The 17,832-nt window shown below is 45.4% G+C and overlaps 2 protein-coding genes across 4 annotated transcripts in view; one reads left to right on the top strand and one right to left on the bottom strand.

The window, feature by feature from the left end:
* LOC122716509 (E3 ubiquitin-protein ligase MYCBP2) overlaps nt 1-17,832 on the bottom strand; it is a 183,710-nt gene that overhangs the window by 14,327 nt on the left and 151,551 nt on the right. The window lies entirely within an intron of this gene.
* The window catches only part of LOC122716511, a 21,582-nt gene continuing 4,292 nt past the window's right edge, over nt 543-17,832 (top strand). The window contains exon 1 of the mRNA XM_043939670.1: nt 543-1,400. Coding sequence (XP_043795605.1) covers nt 1,200-1,400 — 201 coding nt within the window. The 5' untranslated portion in view covers nt 543-1,199. The remainder of the gene's footprint in view (nt 1,401-17,832) is intronic.

Genomic DNA, 17,832 nt, shown 5'->3' on the forward strand with positions numbered 1-17,832 from the left:
TAAATTCTAATTTCTTATCGCAAATATCGATGGATCGTTACGCGATTTGTAACAAATTCACCGATTACTGGCACGATACGATTCACGGACGACGAAGATAAAAAAAGAGCGATCGATTTGTCCTTCCGAGTCAAATCGATCACAATAACGCGGGGAGAAACCACAGAGGATACGGACGAAGAATATCGATGGTTCGTGAACAGGTACGTACGATCACTCTCTCTCCCTCTCTCTCTCCCAAGCGTAACCCTGGCTCGAAAAAAGCGCACAACACAAACGCGTTGTTACGTAAACGCGGCGACGAGGTGACGAGGATTCGTGATCCGCGATGGACGAAGAGCGGCGTAAAACTCGGTCAAGGTCAGCCCTTGAAGGAAGGCACCGACCGAGCGCGCCGATCCTACGACCCGCTCGCAAACCGGTGCGCCTCGAGAGGAGGATTTGCTCCTCCGTTGGCTCCTCCGTGAAGAGGACAGAATCTGGTCGAACGAGTGCGGCCGAATGTCGGCTCGTCCCTCACGCGCCCTGCCACCGCGCTCTTTTATCTTTTAAAAGGTCGAAGAGGGAGAATAAACGCGAGAGCGAGGCAAAGTAAGGAACACGGTTGTTGGTGGGGAGGAGACACTGATCGTGCATGCCACCGACCACAGTTTGAAAGCAACCTTCGTCATGATCGCGTCAGCCTGCCTCTAGTTGCCCCACCTCTTCGGAAAGCCGAGCCGTCCGCGCGCGTCTTTCTACGCTATATATCTCGCGGTGGACACATCGACTCGACCAGTTTTCCGTCCCACGTTTTCTCATCTTTCTCTCATCCAGCCGAGCATGCCGTACGAAAAAACCAGCCCGGTGCCTGGTTTTCGCTGAGGAAAAATTCGCGACGACGATTTGGAAGAGAATCGGATCACCGACCGTTTCCAAGTATCCGATCGAAGGATTCGCGGCTTTTGTTCGAATCGAGAAGTACGCGACCCGTTGGATCGGGGATATTCGAATTTCGGGACAAATGTGAGCGATTGGAGAGGGAAGAGGAAGAGGGATCGAGATCCAGATGAAAGTGGGGCACGAGCCTAACGGTGTGCCGTGAACGATGTGAGGAAAGATCCCCGGGTGGAAGAATCGAAGGCGATCGATCCGGGTGGAACACAAGGCGGCCTTTTGTTCGCCGGTGGAAGATCGAGGGTGGTGGATCGCCGATAACGATGAGCGGAGGGAGGAGAGTGCGGCCGAACGGGCCGAAGCGTGATCGTGCGATGGTATGGTCGGTGTCTCTGTGCTGTTTAGTATTTCTGGTTGGCAAGGTGGAGAGTGCACCGCCCGGGATATGCGCGATGGACGGCTGCAACTGCACCGTCAAGGCACACCGTTGGATTAACGTCAAATGCGTCTTCTCCAACGACCAGGTGAATCACCACGCAACTACCCCTTTTTCCTCGCGATTTCATAGTAGTAGTAGTGTACGCGAAACGGTGCGCGCAACGTTTGCCGTTTCGATTCACGACCGCCATGATAACGAACGCTGGAAACGTGCGACGCAAATGCGCGCCCGATGACTAACTCTCTCCTCCTCGCCTTCCCAACCTCGCGTCTTATAACTTAGCATCTCCCGTTACGATCTTTCTTGCGCGATCTAAAAATGGAGGCTCTTAGCGGTGCCACGCTCTAGCCGAATAGCGCGCACTCAGTTTCTTCTTCTTCTTCTTCTTCTTCTCCTTCTTCTTCGTATCGCTTCTTCCATCGAGGGAACAAAGGTTATTCTTCGAAAATTACCAACGATCGTTTATAAAATTTCTAACGAGCGATTTCAAAGTTCGGTTTGTTTACACGGTGGTGGATCTTTCTTTCGAGGAGAATTATCGAAGAAAATCGTTCGGAGGTGAAACGTTCGCCTCAATTCTCGACTCTGGAAACGGTGAAAGTTTTCGCCACGGAGAGAGATTCCGTTCGAATCCCAGCGTGACAAATCGTTGGACCCGTGTGAACGTGGCGGTGGGAATTAATTCGTTACGAGCGCACTTTTGCCTTGTTATTTCCACTCGGTCGTTCCCGTCTCGGTTGGACGCGATCCAACCGATCCACCCGATCGTATTAACCGTGCGTCGTATCGCGGCGCACCTTTCCGCCAACCAACCGGTTCCCTCTCGCCTTCAATCGAGAAACTTCCGCGAGAAACTTGGCAATCGAGTTGGAACTCGATGCACCGGCTGCTGACCGGATAACGAATTGCTATTGTTGTTGGAAGGGACGCCGTGTTTTCCACCGGTGATCAAAACATTCGACTCTCGAAAATCGATCGATCGACCGATCGATGAATGGCTCGTGAAAAATTTCGCTCGTGCAAATGGAATTCGATTACGTTGAACATTCAAGGGTGATTCGTACGCGATATCGACTCGTGAAACTCGATTTCCTAAGAATTTTCCAGGATTTTATTCGCGAAACGAATCGTAGATGACTCGAAAAAAAAAAAGAAGATCGCTCGTAGGACGGTAATAACCCGTAATAACGGAATTAACGACGGTCTAGATTTCTAAAGTCGATATGTCGGGTTAAGTATCGATGCAACGTTACGCTTCTCGACTTCGAACTGGGCCCCCGTTTATACCCTATCTTCGCGTCGATCTGAGAACTGCGTGGAAAACGCAAGGATAACCAGTTTTACGTAACGTTTGGCTTGGCAAAAATATTTTTCACGCTTCGTTAACAATTTCTAGAATATCCGTTCATTCCTATTAAACGACGGGAAAAATTTCTCAAAATCTTCATTTTTCAAAATCCTTTCGTTTATTATTATTATTATTATTATTGTTATTATTAGATTTAATTTAATATATCGCGTCGTTATCTTTTTTTTTTTTTTTTTTTTCTTGCCATCGTAACGGGCTCTGTGAACCGGCTATCAAGCCGACTACGTTTCGTATCATTGAAAGTAATTTCTGTCGATCCGACAAACGCCTGACGCGACACGCGTAGGCGTGACACGCATTGCAATGTATACCGGGTGTTGTCTTTAATCGTGGACGAATAAAGAAACGAATCGTCGATCGATCTTTTTTCCCTTTGTATTCATCGCGTTCGGGAGAAGGGGGGAAAGAGAAGGGGAGAGAGAGAGAAAGAGAGAGAGAGAGAGAGAGAGAGGCCGTATACGATATTCCATCCCCGGTTCAACGACACCTCTACCACGAGTTCGTCCACGAAATATATTCTTCCTAATCGAATCAGATCCAGCCACGACGTCACTTATCGTTCCAACGTCGTTAATTCTATTTACAAAGCTCCTGTGATCGCGTTAAACGATCGCGTTAAGCTTTCTTCTAATGGTGCGCTTCGGGCGGAGAGATGATCGATTCCAGGATGAATGAATGAATGAAATTCCAATCCCGTTGGACGGTTGCGTCATAACTGCCTTCGCACTGGGCAATTTGTTTGCAGTTGCAGTTGCATCACTCCTCGAATCACGTCGATCCAAGTCTCGCTTTCAACCTCGCTTAAAATCTAAAACCCCTTTCCTTTCTTTTTCCTTTCTTTTTCCTTCTTAGATCCGATCTATTCCAACGAGCTCCCTGCGTCCCGAATACGAATCTCGGGATTCCCGATTCCGGAAACGGATAACGGGAAAAGGTATCGGGAATATTTTCTCCACGAGAACGAGACAACGATCGGAGTCGGTTGAACGCGAACAGAGGAAACTCGTGGCACGAATACCCCTCTCTCTCTCTCTCTTTCTCTCTCGTTTATACACTCGTGGCGAGGTAAGGGGCGAGCCCCGTTCGTAGATGGCCGCGATAGGTCCCACCACGAAATCGTTCGCCTAAACCTAGTCGGCTTCCGGCGTGCGCGACTTCCGGCCGAAGGGTTGACCGAGCTCTCCAAGTCGATCGCGCGGAGGGGGGAAGGAGGGACGCGTGCATTTCCTCTCCGCGCCTCGCCGCGCACGTTCTTCATTCTTCTCTCATCAGACTTTATAAAGCCCTCCTCCCCCGATTCGCCTCCCGTTACGGATTTGAAAAATCGCCGATTAACCTTATCGCGGTGCTGGTGTACACTGGCCGGGACGTTGACCGTAAATTGGCGCGGCGCAACGATTCCAGTTATGGAGTATATTGGCGGACCTTGCCTTCTCCTTCTCGCGATAAACGTTCCCTCCGGCGAATGTTTCGAATTCAATCGCTCGCCGAACCACGCTCGATTAATAATATTTGCAGTCAACGCCGATTATAATCTCCATCCAAACTTTCCCCCGTATTTTCGAAACGGTGTGCGAAAGACAATAACCGATTCGTACGATCCAGCAGGGAAAAGATCGAGCAGAATAAAATTGTAGATGGGTTGAACAGCGCGAAGCGTATCTAGCCGGTTAATCGTTGTCGTGTTCGAACGCGATTCCTGAAAATGGGAAGTTCGTAATTCCATCCCATTTTGGGATGGAATCCGTGCGACAATGACAATAACAATGAGAAGAATAATTGGTGGGGATAGGAAGAACACCTCGCCGCGGTTCCCTTTTGTATATCGGGGCGTCGGTCGTCGAACGCGGTCGTCGGTTGGATTAATAAATTGACGGGGTGCCGGAGGGAGGGGCCGCGGTGGGAATTTCATCCGTACAAAACGGACCACGCGAGAGAACACCGCGAGAGAAGCTCGGGCTCTGACCGCTACCCAATCCTTGCTCCGCCTCAATTTATTCACAATAGGCTCTTTCAACGAATTACACTTCGGTCCACGACGAATCTCTGGGTGTTACCGACCCAGTCGACGTGCGGTAATCATGCGGGCGCGTTGTGTCGCGCCACACGAGGGGGAAAAAATTATTACGGGTTTATCGTCGTTTATCGTCCGGATGGCGCTCACCCCCGCCCCACCTTTTCTTCCTCCGATCGACGCACGAATGTTTTAACACCCTTCCACTCTCTCTCTCTTTTTCTTTCTCGAATTCATCGAGAAGGAAAGGAAGAAAAAGGAAAGGAGATAGACAAATGAACGATCTCGTCGATCTTCCCCTGTTTCAAATCGACGCGATGATGGCCGAGAATTTCGAAGGAAATCCTCGATGTTGAATTGAGCCGATTAATTGAGCAGGATTCGATAACCTAATAAACGACGTGGATAGAAATCGTAGTACGCAGCGTATTATGAGGTGTATCTTCGTAGAGCAGATATATTACTTTAGAACTCTTTTTTTATTTATCGAGAAAAAGAAATGAAGAAGGAGAGGAGATAGATGAACGATCTCGTCGATCTTCCCCGTTTCAAATCGACGCGATGATGGCCGAGATCGAAGGAAATCGTCGATGAATTGAACTGATTAATTGAGCAGGATTCGATAACCTAATAAACGACGTGGATAGAGATTGCGGCACGCAATATATTATGAGCCAGTGTATCCTCGCAGAGATAGATATATTATTTTAGAACCCTTTTTTTTCGAATTTATCGAGAGAAAGAAACGAAGAAGGAGAGATAGACAAATGAACGATCTCGTCGATCGACGATCTTCCGCGATGATGGCCGAGATCGAAGGAAATCCTCGATGCTGAATTGAGCTAGTTAACGCAGGACCAACTTCGATAACCTAATAAACGACGTGGATAGAGATTGTAGCACGCAGCGTATTATGACGTGTATCTTCGTAGAGCAGATATATTACTTTTTTTATTTATCGAACCTTTTTATTATAGAACCCTTTTTTTATTTATCGAGAAAAAGAAACGAAGAAGGAGAGGAGATGGATGAACGATCTCGTCGATCGACGATCTTCCGCGATGATGGTCGAGATCGAAGGAAATCCTCGATGCTGAATTGAGCCGATTAATTGAGCAGGATTCGATAATCTAATAAACGACGTGGATAGAGAATGCAGCACGCAGTGTATTATGAGCCAGTGTATCCTCGCAAAGATAGATATATTATTTTTCGAATTTATATTTATATATTTTTCGAATACCTTTTTTTTCGAATTTATCGAGAGAAAGAAACGAAGAAGGAGAGATAGACAAATGAACGATCTCGTCGATCGACGATCTTCCGCGATGATGGCCGAGATCGAAGGAAATCCTCGATGCTGAATTGAGCTAGTTAACGCAGGACCAACTTCGATAACCTAATAAACGGCGCGGATAGAGATTGCGGCACGCAGCGTATTATGAGCCGGTGTATCCCCGCAGGGCAGATATATTATTTTAGGACAGGGCACGGCGCACAATACGTGCACGCGCATCTGGCCCGATTGCGGTTTGCCCGGCTTTGTCTGGAGAATTCGCTCGGGGGCGTAGATATAGCCGACATCCTGCTTCGTTCATTCCCGACGATAATTCTCTGTAACACCCCGCGAGCACACTCGAGTTATCGCGATTGGCCACACGTGCGAAGTGGCCCATCCAGCCATTCCACTCTCTCTCTCTCTCTCTCGTACGCGTCCAATTTACCGTACGCGCTTGCGAAATCGTACGGATTACTCACAGTACAGTTCCTTACCAGAGTTGGCCGGGGATCGCGAGAAAGAACGGGCTTGCGATAAGGCAAAATTTTCCCCTTTTGACTTTATCGATAATGCTACGCCGATTTTCCATTCTTTCCCCTGATGTAAACGAAATTACACGTTAGATTGTAAAGTCGAGACAAAGGAATACGCGATTATTAATGCACCAGTTGATTCAATTGGTTTGGTTTTATACAGGTATTGTTACACGTGTCGATAGGAATTTTAATTTAATTAATAGTAGACTTTATTCCATCTGCTCGGGTATCTCGGGATTTACGTTTGAATTTTATATATATATATTTTTTTTTTTTAATTTTTTTACGTTTTCACGTATATTTTCGTAGATCATCGATTACATTTCCAGGAATATATCGCAAGATTACTCATCCATCGTTAGAACGCGAGATTCTAAAAGTGAGAGGAAGTGTCGCAATCGAAACCGTATGCTTTATGCATCTACATATACGCCGTGCCATATATATGCCAACCCTCGTGACTAAATCTCTCAAAATTCCCCTCGTACGCAACCGTCGTGTCGAATCGTAACGGTTTATGCAAGAAGTAAATGCTTCTCGTAAATGCAATGCATCCTCGCGTCAATAATATGATAATATCGATAATTCTCAATCATCCCAACGTTTCTCAACTATGTGAGTTTTGATACGTATCATGCTATTGCAAAATATATCGCCACCCTTATATTCGTAAACTTTCTTCGTAATTTAAGTAAGAAGCGTACGATAGCAGGTGTCGCGCAAAATAATGTCACGGTAACTATAACCTTCTCTCTCTTACGTTCGCGGCGTGTGCTCGTTCACACCGCGTGGTAACTGGTTCGCGTTTTAAACGTGTCTCGCTTCTTAAATACGAGCCACCTTTCTCGACACCGCTATGGATGACGGTGGCACGCGGTTGTGGAAGAGATGTGCATGCTCGCGGAGCAAAGTTGAGAGCGCCGTTACGCGTCTCTCCTCCCCCATTTCATTCGATATTATCCGTGTTTCTCGAAAGAGGGAGCTAATAACGGGCTCATTGTTTCTTGAATTCTCGAGCCGAGATCGCGATGACCTTGCCTCGCGATGACCCTTGGCAGCTGAGCCGGGACACGACTTCTTTCCAACCGCTATTTCCGTCTCGGACTTTTCAACGTTTCCACGGTGAAATTCGTTTCGGCCAAGTTGTACGTATTTTATCGACCTCGTCTTACTTTAAGAGTAATTACGTAAAATTGAAATTTTCGCACGAAATGTGTAGTAGTAACTATTCGATCTTATCGTCGAATGCTCGAGCAAAGCGACGTTGATTTAAAGGCAAACAGCCTGCTGACGCTCGCTATTATCCAAGCAGATTTAACTTTGAAATGCTCGACAATCTGCGCTGCTGTTCGATACAACAGGTGTCGAGCTCGCGAAATACCCTCGATACATTTATCATACGCGATTAATTCGTTTACAAAAATACAAATCTTCTCGAGGGAACGTTAGAAAGCGAGCGAAGGAGGAAAAGTCGGCTGGGACGATCGATCGAATTATACGATACGGACGAGTGAAGAGGAGGCGGCGCGCAACGAAGATCCACTGGCGCTATCTACCGGTTTCGTATTGCGACATACACAACGTACGAGGAAAAGTAATTTGACGCGAGAGCCAGAAGGAAGGCCTGCACCGGTCATTCCACGAATTAACTTCCGGCATTCCCGTGACAAGCGGCCCGCTTCGAAATTCGCACGCTCTCGCCCTCTCACGCCTCCGTGCAAGCTTGTGCAAGCGTAATGCAGTGGTTTTGCGGTCTGCTCGCGATGCTACCGTTGATGATACCACCAATTTTATAATTTTCTCGAAATCTGATTAACTTAACATTCCGCTGCAATCGTGTTTATCTTCTTTCGAATGTTGGATCGAATTTCCAACCATAAGATAAATCTAACGGTTGTAAACAAAGGGAGGGGGGAAGTAATACCAAGAATTTAAGAAAGGGAGGGAAAATGGACGCGAGGACGCGTTTCACGGAATTTCACGGAATTTCACGGATGACGGGACGCGACTTTGACCGATGCTCGCAAGATGATCCATCGATCGGACATTGAACCTTCGGCTACGACGTGGCGTCTCTCGTTTCGTGCGAACGTATCGATTCGCAATATGATTCGAGGTAAACAATAGCTAGAAATTGAAAGCATTTTCGAAAACATCGTCTCGTGTTTCCATGTAATTCAGATCTTGCGCAATGTTATCGCGGTTTGGCTCGGTCGGTGAGACAGGCGTGGACGTGTCAAGTTTAAAACGGAAGTCGCTCCAACGCTTTGCGGTACAATCTTTTTTTTCGCCTCTCGTTCGCGCTACCTTATCCATTTGCCCCTCGATTCTTTCGATTTTGTTTCGGTATCGACGTTGTTCCATTTCAATCAAACGCATCGTTCGTTTTTCTTTTTTTATTTATTTTTTTTTTTCCCTCCTTTTCGTTCCACTTTCTTCTGGAAGTTTGCAGCGCCGTAATACGCATGGACGAAGTAATAAAATCTTTCTTCATCTGTAGTATTATTTCCGCTGCATTATCCACCTTTCCACCTTTTGCGTTTTTTTCTTTTTTTTTTTTTTTTTTTTTTTTTGCTGCACTACGTTACTATTACTTTTTGATTAAATTTTTTCCATTTAATTTTATTGGAAGTAAACTGAAAAAAATGTGCATCGAAAAAAATGATGAAATCTTCCTCGCCTACAGTTGTTTGCTTCGTCTTATCAATCTCTTTATCTCTCAACTTTCTTTTTATTTTGTCTTCGACGCGCAAGCGTTGTTGTTCAATTTAAATTAAATTTATCGTTGAATCTTTTTCTTTTTCTTTTTTTTTCCTTTCTTTCCTTTTCCTCTTTTCGTTTAATTTTATTTCGTCGCAAGCTCGCGCAACAAAAACGAAATTTTCTAAAATCAAAATTGTAAAAAATCATATTTCGACTTTACAAAGATATATATTTTACGCGCGTGAAACAATCCGCACCAACGAATATTATTTGTAATCGAAGTTAAAGCTTAATGAATCGGAAAATCATCGGCTGTAACAATTTTACCGACGATACTACCAATTCGATCGCATCGAGACGTGAAAATTGCTCGATTCTCGCTTCGACGATCTTTAACCTTTTTTTTCTTCCCTCTGTTTACACACAAATGTTTTATATATATATATATACACAACATTTTTTCCCTTCCATTTGTATCTTCATTCAAACGTTTAATCGTCGATGATCGATCGGTGAAAAGGGAAAACGTTTACCACCGTTTACCGTTACACGAGAATTCGACGAGATTAACAACGAATAAGCGATCGAAATGTTGCTTTCGAAAAGAGCAACTAGTTTGGAGCGTGGGACAACTTTCGTTGTCCCATGCGCGATACCCCGCGTTTCGTTCTTTAAATACGCTCGATTGGTCGTGATGACTCCCTCCCTTTTTTTTCTGCGTCAGCTGGAATTTTAAATTCGACGCAGCTTCCGGGAACGGTAACCAGACCCCGTTTTGCGGTTCCGTACGCTCGGTTGCAACTGTGTCAAGTAACCACGCGATCCTCGAACGGAGCGCGACTCGACAAAGAGAAACTTTCGACATCTCGGCGAGAAGGATTTACCGGGGAGTTGGGACTCTCGAACCCTGACTTCTTCGCCCGACCGTGCGATTCCCGCAAGATCCACCTCTTTCTCCTATTATTTATTTCCGCTTTCTCGCTCTGCCCGTCTTCTGCCCTTCCCAACCTTTTCCCTCCTCCGTGTTTGCCTCCCCCACCCCCATCTTTGCGTCTAGTAACTCCAATTCTATCACTTTCCCGCCATTCTTTCTCCTTTGCTTTCTTTGTCTTTGTTCCTTCCTCCAAACTACAAGACCTAATTCCCTTTGAACACCGTGTTTCCAAGGATATTCTATCCGCATTCGATACATTTTGCCGAACTCGAAAAACGAGATCTACGAGACGAAAAGTAAGTCGAATTAGAAATTTTGGATTCCAGTTTTTCTTTTGTAAACTGTAAGAAGCAAACGTTCATAAAATCGATAACGAAACAAAGAAATATAATTTTGATAACGTTATTCACGCTCGTGACTCATTCTCGCACAGATACATCGTTATCTTTAACGTTAAACGCTACGTAATATGTACTTTGACATATATATATATATTCAGACTTTGATTCTTTCGAGGAAACAAAAGTCGAAAAAAAAGAAGATAGCCAAGAAATTTGTACATATGTATATATTTCTTTTTCTGTTCAATTATTTCCGATTTATCCATACGAATGATCGAGGAATAATTTTTTAGAACGTAAAAAAATGAAACATCGTAAAGGCGTAATTATCAGGAATTAAACATGGATAACTGTTGTCAATTTCCCAACGAAGAAGACGAGCAAGACAGACTCGTGGAGAGAAGTTAACCGAATCACGAATAACTCGATTACAGTTGTCTGAATTATAACTACAAACACTGACTATCCTTCGAAGGAAGGGAAGATCTGTTACTAGGTTTGTCCCTAGGTCTCTTCAATTAGCCTCTGTACTCGCGGCCAACTTCGTCACCGACGCAAACTTTCGAAAGTTTCATTGTTCTTAAAGCGACTCGACTTCTCCGTTTCTGTCGCCTCACCACGAATGAGCGCGAAAACTATCGATCTCCGCGATCCCTTCAATTTCGAAAATCCAGTGGAAGAAACTAGGGAAATTTCTCTTTAGAAGACAATAACAAATTCTTGTTATTCCAGTCTAAAAAAAGAAAACACATTGCTATCGCCGTTTTATCACCGAAATAGTTTCCGATAAAACGTCGAGTCCGATTCCGATGATATATTTCGAGAGGGAACGCGTGTTTTATCTTATCATCCTCGAACCTTTCTTTTCCACGATCGAGCACATTACAAACAATCTATCCGATCTCTTGGAAATAGTTGCGCATAGGCGGAGGAAAAATCGAACTCTCGTACGATTGAAACGAAAGGAAACGTAGCAGAGTGAAAGGTACTTTTGTTTTTCCGCGAGCGAGAAAAAATTGATTCGCGCCGTACGTAAAATCAAAAGCCCCCCCGAGTTCTCTCGGCTGGAAGCGCGCGTTATAACCCGCAATGGGAACGCCATTGTCGGTCGTTCGTCAATTTCGATTCAGGTGGCGGATCGCCGATAGTTCGTGACCGGACGCCTTAAAATCCTGGCCAGTAGCCCCGCCGCTTTTTGCTCTCGGCCATTCGCGACACGCGCCCCCCCTCCCGATACTCCTTAATTATTTATCTTCTCGATCGAGTATTTCTTCGACCGTGTAATTTCGGGGGATCGAAGCGCCTTCTGCTTCCGCGCCCGCTTCGCATCCACCTGCTGGCTTTAATGCAAATTCTTAGAGGGGGCTCTCCTCTTTTTCGAGCGAAGAGCTCTCCTCTCTCTCTCTCCCTCTCTCTCTCTCTCCATAGCCACGATCAAAAGCCTGGTTTGGCCAAAGTTCTTCCATGCAACTTTAATTCACTTCCGCTTTAATTTATCCCCGCAATTTACGGGGAGGGCTCCATTCTAACGCCATTCACGCTCCTATCGTCCATTTCTCCACGTGGCCTATTTTTCCAGCGGCAAATAACGCCGGTTACGAGATTCCGGCGGTGGATAAACGTCTGGTTAATCGCAGATTTAATCCATCCCTCGTTTGTTTCCACTGTTCGCCGTCGATTTCGATTTTCGCGACCCGAAAGTAGCGTAGGCCGCCGCATCCGTCCTCCCTCCACCGTCTCAAATCGTTTATTTTTCGAGCCTCCACCCTCCTACCGTTTCCAGGGGACTCTCCGCATTCCTCTTCCCGTTTGTTTTCCTTCTCCTTTCCTCGGGCGGTGATCGCTTCTGGCGGCGGAGTCCACTCCTCCAAGAAAGAGAAACGTTTCGCGGAAGAAACCTTCGAAACGCGAGAACCCTTAAGGGGGTTAAGGGTAAGGTCTCCCTCCCTCTTCTCGTTTACGATACGACTAAACTCGATTATTACCCCCAAGATTTTCCTCGCCACTGCCTTCTCTGTCTTATTTCCCCTCGAAACGCGCACGGTATTCATCCCTTTAAGAATTTTTCTCCCTCCTCTCCCTTGGACAGGCTACGTGGCACGATTGTGTGCACGAGGTTTCTTTAGGAAGGAAAAGTTCTGTTAATATTTCTACACTTTCACTTCCTTTAATTTTCTCGAAAGATTCGTCATGTTGCCTTAGCAAGAAAGATATATCGTTTACTCGCGGAGGGGGAGGGAGGCATTTAATCTATCTATACGCCGAGACGCCGCGATTAATCGAATCGAGGTAGAGCAATTACAGAGAGTTTAAGCACCGTTCATAATTCGGCTGCTCCCCCTTTGTGCCAACTGCGACTAGATGCAGAAAATAGCCGACGTTATCCCCGTTCCTTTGAGTCAGCGCGCGAAATGGAAATGGAATTTGAAGAGAGGTCTTAGTCACCGATCGGGCACAGGGGAACATAGACGGTGTCCTCTCCACGGTGCATCCGTCCACTTAACAGTTTTTCCCTCGGTGGCCCCGTTCTTCTCTTTATTTCCAAGAAATAACGTCCCAGCTGTTCCCCGCGCGGTGCACCGCGTCTGACGTCACCGATGCACCCCACAGCGAAAACGTTCCAAGTTACCCAAGTCGTACGTTACGGGGAATCGTGTTTATAAACTTTCCACGCTCTTTCTTTCTCCTCTTCTTCCTCCTCTTTCCCCCTCCCCCCACTTTTGAATCCGATGAAATTTTTACGATTCCTCTGATTCCATGATTTTTAGAATCGATAGCGATTTCAAATTATTTACGCAAAAATATCTCGATACTTCGAACTCGAGGTTTTTCAATTCATCGAGACAAAATTTGGCGAACAACTGGAAAAATGATGAAATTTGGTTTACAGCGAGTCGAAGCTTAATGCAAAAGTGTAAACTTATTCTCGATAGTTTCTCGATAGTTCGAGTCGAACTCGAAGTTTTTCAATTCATCGAAACAAAATTTGAAGTATTTGGCGAATAACTGGAAAAATGATGAAATTTGGTTTACAGCGAGTCGAAGCTTAATGCAAAAGTGTAAACAACTTGTTCTCGATAGGTCGAATAGAACTCGAAGTTTTTCAATTCATCGAGACAAAATTTGAAGTATTTGGCGAATAACTGAAAAAATGATGAAATTTGGTTTATAGCGAGTCGAAGCTTAATGCAAAAGTGTAAACTTATTCTCGATAGTTCGAGTCGAACTCGAAGTTTTCAATTCATCGAGACAAAATTTGAAGAATTTGGCGAACAAATGAAAAAACGGATCACGATGAAATTTGGTTTACAGCGAGTCGAAGCTTAATGCAAAAGTGTGAACAACTTGTTCTCGATACTTCGAGTCGAACTCAAAGTTGGCCAACTCGAAGTTTTTCAATTCATCGAGACAAAATTTGAAGTATTTGGCGAATAACTGGAAAAATGATGAAATTTGGTTTACAGCGAATCGAAGCTTAATGCAAAAGTGTAAACAACTTGTTTTCGATACTTCGAGTCGAGGTTTTTCAATTCATCGAGAGAAAATTTGAAGAATTTGGCGAACAAATGAAAAAACGGATCACGATGAAATATGGTTCACAGCGAGTAGCTTATAATGCAAAAATTGCGGTAATAAACGGAATGTAATTCGACGGTTCCGTTTCGAGTTCATTCGTTAATGGTGCGACGGGAGTGAGGAGTGGTTAGCAGGAAGTAATCGTATCGCCGCGCCCTGTCCTCGATCGCTCCTCGTCACGCGATCGAGCTACATCTTTCGCATAAAATGTAATTTCAGCTGCTCCCTGCAAACGTTCACTCGCTTTTGCATTCCAAGCTTTGATCCTTACTTACTGCTAAGAAGTAGAAAAAAGTAAATACGTTCCGTTGATCGTGAGATTCCTTCACGAACAGAAAAGAGTTGCCTCGTAACTTCGTTCCAATGTTTCGCATTTCAAAAGCACAATTTGGCCTTTTATCGAAGAAACGAATCGTATTCATTTCTTTTTCTTCTCCTTTAGAATCAATTCTAAATTTTCTATATTTTCGGATAAAGTAAACGAGGGAACGAAACACGAGAATTTTCATATTCGAAAGGATATATTGGCGGGATATATAGACAGGAAAGATCCGATTAACACAACTCGATCCATCGGCAAAACTCCGCTCCTTTCAAACATTTCTCCTCGAAAATAGTGGCGGCACCTTGCGCGTTCGTTTTCCACGAAGCGGAACGCTACGCTCGTTCGCGGTAACACGAACGCGCTACTCTCCTAATCGGGCAACACAATCGGGCAAACAAGTCTCGCGTAGTAATTTCAACCGACTTCAAGCCACACTGGCCCCATTGTTCTCGCGACAGATTCTCCGACATCGTTTCCATCCCTCCCCTCGCTCCAATTAACGTTCGCGTGGGCGTTAATCCGCGCAACCAGCGCGTCAAAGTCGTCGCGATCCTTTTCCACCTGAGCTCTCGCTGAGAATTCCTCGAGATCGAGATCGGGAGGGAAACGCAGTTCTTCATAATTTTTCAATTATGCTCCGGGAACGGAGGGGATTCGAAAGTTAGTCGAACGGTATTAAATCGAAGACGGAAAGTTTACTTCGTTACTTCGTTATTCTCTCTCTCTCTCTCTCTCGAAATTAAACTTGGCAGTTTTCCGTTAATGGAAATGCATATACGTACCGAAATACGATATAAACATATAAATGGAAAATGATTTTACGAGGACGTGCTTATATGCTTTTAACGAATTATTATTATCCGATATCGTCGCGTAGCAAAAGGACAATTATTTTTTTTAAAACAACACGGACGAGGATACATCGTTGGATTCGAAACAAATCGAAGGGAAATAAAAGAGACCGGGGAAGAATTTTAAACGCGTGACGGCATAATTTACAGGAATGGAACGTGGACAATTGTTTAATTATCCTTGTCGCACACTTTCCTCGAAAGAGTATCGTGTTTCTTTCCGGCGAGCCGCGGAACGCATTACAATGAATCGTCCCTCGAGGAGAGGGGATCGGTCGGCTTTTCGAATCGATGCTGCGATATCTCGCGAGCCAAAATTATCCTCGAAGATAACGAATTTAGCCGCGCCGCGAAGGTAAAAGGGGAGGGAGGGAGGGAGGGAGGGAGGGCAGCCTTCCCTTCGAAACTCGTTCGGAAACGAAGAAACGCGCGGATACCGAGAATAGCGCGACCAGAAAGATAAACAAATCGTCGAAAATTCCGCTCCCGAGAAGAGGAGCGCTTCCACTCGGCCGGAGTCGTTAGAAACCGGTTTCAAATTTTCCCTCGACCGGTATCAATTTTCCTTCAACGTAGAATAACTTTCCCGAATGCATTCTCCTGAAGTAAGTGCGAGAGGCGCCCTCTTCCGTAAGGTGTACATTTTTCGCATAAAATATCGATTATTTATCGTGGTGTGCGTCGCGTGATGCCGCCATTTTTCTCGGGGACCGACGATCGTTACAATCTTCCCCCGTATTACACGCGGCATGGAAAGAGCTCGGGGGATACGAAGGTATTAAGGGATTACAGCATCGTCTGGCGGAGGCTTAGCCCGAGAACCGACGCGACACCTCGATTTTGTCGTCCGAGCCTCAACTAAATACCGACTCGAACCACTCCTCGAAAACACGGCTCGCTTTCCGATGGACGCTACGAACGAGGATACGAGTCGTGGGGGTTCGCGAGGAAGGAGAGATTTTCGTCTTCCCGAAACTGAGAAACTGTGTTCCACTCTTTCCAAAAAATGGGATACCACACCGTCTATATATACATATATTCAGCGTCGCGAATATATGTTCCAGCGATGTTGTTTTCGTTGCAACGAGTTGTTTTCTCATGTAAATTTCGACTCGTTCCTGCATACATAGGCGTGGTGTCGAACGTCGGTTCGCCGCGGATTTTTACAGAATGGACGGGTTCGTCGTTTCGAAGCTTTTCCAAACTATCCCCGGATAGCTTCTCTTCTCTTCTCTCTGTCTCTCTCTCTCTCTCTCTCTCTGTTAAACTCGTCTTTTTCGCAAAGATAAACGGCACGAATATATAAACGAGCGTTGTCGGTGCGCGTTCGGGGAATCGAAGGAAAAATGAGATATACGGCCGATCCGAGCGACAGGCGTACCCCATTTTTATATCCGGCGATTCGAACATTTTTAGGAAAAACCTGTTTTTCCACCCATTTCCCACCATCTATTCCGCGCACGGCGAATTTTTCCCGAGCGTACCCGAATCGAATCGACAAATTCTCTTCGATTTTTCCACGTTCGCATTTCCGTGGAAAATTGATTTCCCCCATCCCTCCCTCGCTCCCTCCGGTAATTGCTCGTACACGCGACTCGTTTGCAACGAGTTGCGGTTTAAAGGGAAGGCCGAGAAACAGCGGAATTATTGCTTGGCATGGCGTTCGAACATTTCATTAAACTGGCGCGCTGACAAACGTGCGGGATAGCGGGGAACAGGCAGGAAGCCGACGTCAGCGGAAGTACTTTTAAAGGTAACTCGTCGTGGGCCAACAATTTCGCTCCCTCTCTTTATCTCTCTCTTTCTCTTTCACCGAGAACGTGATTAGTATGTGACGGAAAACGCGTGAGAATGTCTCTGTGTGTGTGTGCGCGCTAATGACGGACGGGTTAATTCAATCGCTCCTCCATTCCGTTTCCCTTTATATTTTCGAACGAAGCTCGATCGAAGAGATCCGAGATCGATCCAATCGTAGAGACGATTTCAGAGAGGCGATTCCTTACGCGTGTACGCGTGTTTCGCATTCGTTCTTGGCTCAAAGGGAGTGCGATCCAGTCGTTTCCCGATCCATTTCATCCGAATCCATAGATATCGATATCGATCGTTCCGTTGTTACGTAATAAAAAAAAAAAAAAAAAAAAAAGAACGAAGAGAGAACGCGTACAAAGAGACGAGCATAACCTTGGACGAGCAGTGAACGATGATATTTCCCGCGATGTATTTCAATCGCGTGATTCATTTTTCGCGTGGATTCGAGCGCGAAAAAATATTTCCGTCTCATTATCGATCCACCTTCCGCTCGGCGAATCGAGAGAGAGAAAAAAAGAGAAAAGTACACGCTGCGTTATTTACGATATCGTTAACAACTAACAGCGAGGATCGATAATGCGGATTTTGAAGAGGAATTATCATTTATTTGAAGAAAAGGGGACGCGATATCGATTTAAATAAGAGAAATCGAGGATCGTAGATAATTGAATTTCAAAATGTGTTGTATGGAAAATTTGAAAAAGAGGAAACGACGAGGGTTTATTATATACGTAATCGCAAAGTTCGTTCTCCGAGTATACTTGACCGTCTCGGATCGTC

This window comes from Apis laboriosa, unplaced genomic scaffold (genome assembly GCF_014066325.1).
Source record: "Apis laboriosa isolate Shangri-la unplaced genomic scaffold, ASM1406632v1 scaffold46_cov150, whole genome shotgun sequence".
NCBI lineage: Eukaryota > Metazoa > Arthropoda > Insecta > Hymenoptera > Apidae > Apis > Apis laboriosa.